The sequence below is a fragment of the Lactuca serriola genome, chromosome 4 (assembly GCF_051521515.1).
Source record: "Lactuca serriola cultivar US96UC23 chromosome 4, Lser_US96UC23_V15, whole genome shotgun sequence".
Lineage (NCBI taxonomy): Eukaryota > Viridiplantae > Streptophyta > Magnoliopsida > Asterales > Asteraceae > Lactuca > Lactuca serriola.
The window spans coordinates 2,068,933-2,071,206 of record NC_136411.1 but is presented as its reverse complement, the minus strand read 5'-3'; the positions used below and the strand labels follow the sequence as shown (position 1 = coordinate 2,071,206).

At 40.4% G+C, this 2,274-nt stretch overlaps 1 protein-coding gene across 1 annotated transcript; it reads left to right on the top strand.

Moving 5' to 3' along the window:
* Positions 1-573: 573 nt before the first annotated feature.
* LOC145097101 (uncharacterized) lies at positions 574-1,226 on the top strand. The gene is made up of 2 exons (XM_079034604.1): positions 574-968; positions 1,214-1,226. The coding sequence occupies exons 1-2, from the start codon at positions 574-576 to the stop codon at positions 1,224-1,226; spliced, it is 408 nt and encodes a 135-aa protein (XP_078890730.1).
* The last annotated feature ends 1,048 nt before the right edge of the window (positions 1,227-2,274 follow it).

The following is a 2,274-nucleotide window of genomic DNA, read 5'->3' as shown; positions in this document are numbered from 1 at the left end:
TTTACAATTGGTATCAGAGCAGAACCAGCGTCAAAGGCATTCTACAATCGATTTTGGAGCGAGTTCTTATTGGCTTGAGACTAAGTTCATGTTTTTCTACAAAAGGGTTTTTGGTTTCATTGAGAAACTGCAAAAAACATTGTTTACGGCTCGAGCTTACGGCCGTAATCTCTATTTACGGCCGCAATCTCATCATAGTTCTTCAACCGTGAATTGCATTCTTGAACCGTAGACCCGGAATCGAAGACTGAGTATTCTTGCACCGTGAACCTTGGACCATATTCTCTTTTTGACCGAAAACTTAGAGTTTACGGCCGCAAACTTAGTGTTTACGGCCGCAAACCAATTTTGGGCAGTAAACTCTTTTTGACAGTAAATCGGATTTTAGCTGTGACAAATAACTCAACTTAAATTTTAAGTAATTTTAATTAATTTTTAAAAAAAATGGAATCTCAAAGTCAAAATCATTTTCAAGAAATTGATGCTGTCATGGGCACCACTACACGAATTCCAAGGTTAATGTCTGCTGATGGTTTTCCCGAGTGGAAGTACAGAATAGAGAAATACATAAAAATGAAAGACTTCAAGATATGGAAATCCATCATCAAGGATCCAGTCAGAATAACCACTACAGTTGCAGGGCAAGTGGTTGACAAAAATATAGAAAATTCCACTGATGAAGACTTTGAGAGTGTGGAAGAGCAGGAGAAGGCGTTGGCCATCTTGACCATGGCCCTGTCACCAGATATTGCTCAAGGGTTCAGAGAGTATACGTCTGCTAAAGCTTTGTGGGAAGCTCTAATTGAATTTTATGAAGGGAACGAAGACATGCGAGAGACTCGTCAAGACATGCTGCGACAACGATTTAATATGTTCAATTATGTTCCTGGAGAGACTCTTGAAGCACAGCTGCAGCGGTTCACAACTCTCAATACAGAAATGACTGTGGCTGGGATCTTCTATACAAAGTCAGAAATAAACAAGAAGATACCGAATGCTCTCCCAAAATCTTGGGACATGAATGTAGTTGTCATTAAGAAGACTAAGGATCTCAGCCGTCTCTCTCTCGCTAAAGTGATGGCAGTCATCAAGGCGTGTGATATTGATGACAAGCAGCGGGAAATCAACCATGTGAACTCATATTCAACTGCGAACCTTGGCATTTCTTCAAACAATGCTCTTTCATATTTTTCTTTTTCTCTTCCTTCTGTAGCTTCATCATTTAATACTCTGCAAGCTCAGATTTAGACTTTCCCCACTTCATCAGCTTCCTCTGCATCAGCCATGCCGTTCTCGCAGAATCAATCGTTTGTGGCTTCTCAAGTTGCTTCATCCTCAAGTGGAGCTTCTTCTTCAAAGGGAAAGGAGGGTGATGAGAATCTTGCATTTGCTTCGGGTCTTGTCAATTGCTACAATGCACTCGTAGCCGGGGATCTTCCACCTCAACTGTCATTTGCTGATCTTGATCCGATTCACCTTGAAGACGTTGAGGAGATGGATATTACATGGCAAATTGCCATGGTAGTCTTTAGGGCCAAACAGTTTACCAAAAAGAATGGAAAGAACAACTGGGGGATGAGTGCTGATAAGAAGGTTGGTTTCAGCAAGGGAAAGCCGCGATGTTTCAATTGCCACGAGCCAGGGCATTTTGCTCGTGATTGTCCACAGCTAGACAAAAGATTAAATAATGATAGGACAATTGTTATAGTCGGAAACAATCGAGGTGGTACTCAAATGAACAATGAGAAGGCTATGGTCGCTCATTCATTTGACTGGGAGGATCAGATGCATGCCCTGAACTTGTCTGGACCTGAAACTGCCCACCTGTCACAAGTTTGTGATGATGCCCTGGCAGAGATTGTGGCAGTTGAAGATAAGATGATGGAGCTACAGTTTGCGTTGATGGTATCCTCTTCTCATGAAACTAATTCAACCGAGGTAAGTCTACCATCATGCTCTCAAGCTTGTATTGATTATGTTAAAAATCGGCATGCGAAAATTAAGACATTTGGCAGTGAGGTAGAAAGCCTTAAGATTCTTCGTGAACTTAATGACACATTAAAAAGAAAAGTAGAAGACCTTAGATATGAAGGGTACCAACTTAGAAAAGGTCAAAAACCACTTAAAACTCAATTGGAATAAAAAATTAAGGACTTTAGGAGACTTCAGGAAGACTACAGTAATAAATGCGAAAATTATGATTATGTAGTGAAACAGAACGCTGAATTAGTGGCTGAAATTGAATCTTTAAAGGGAAAATCTGAAATTGCTAAT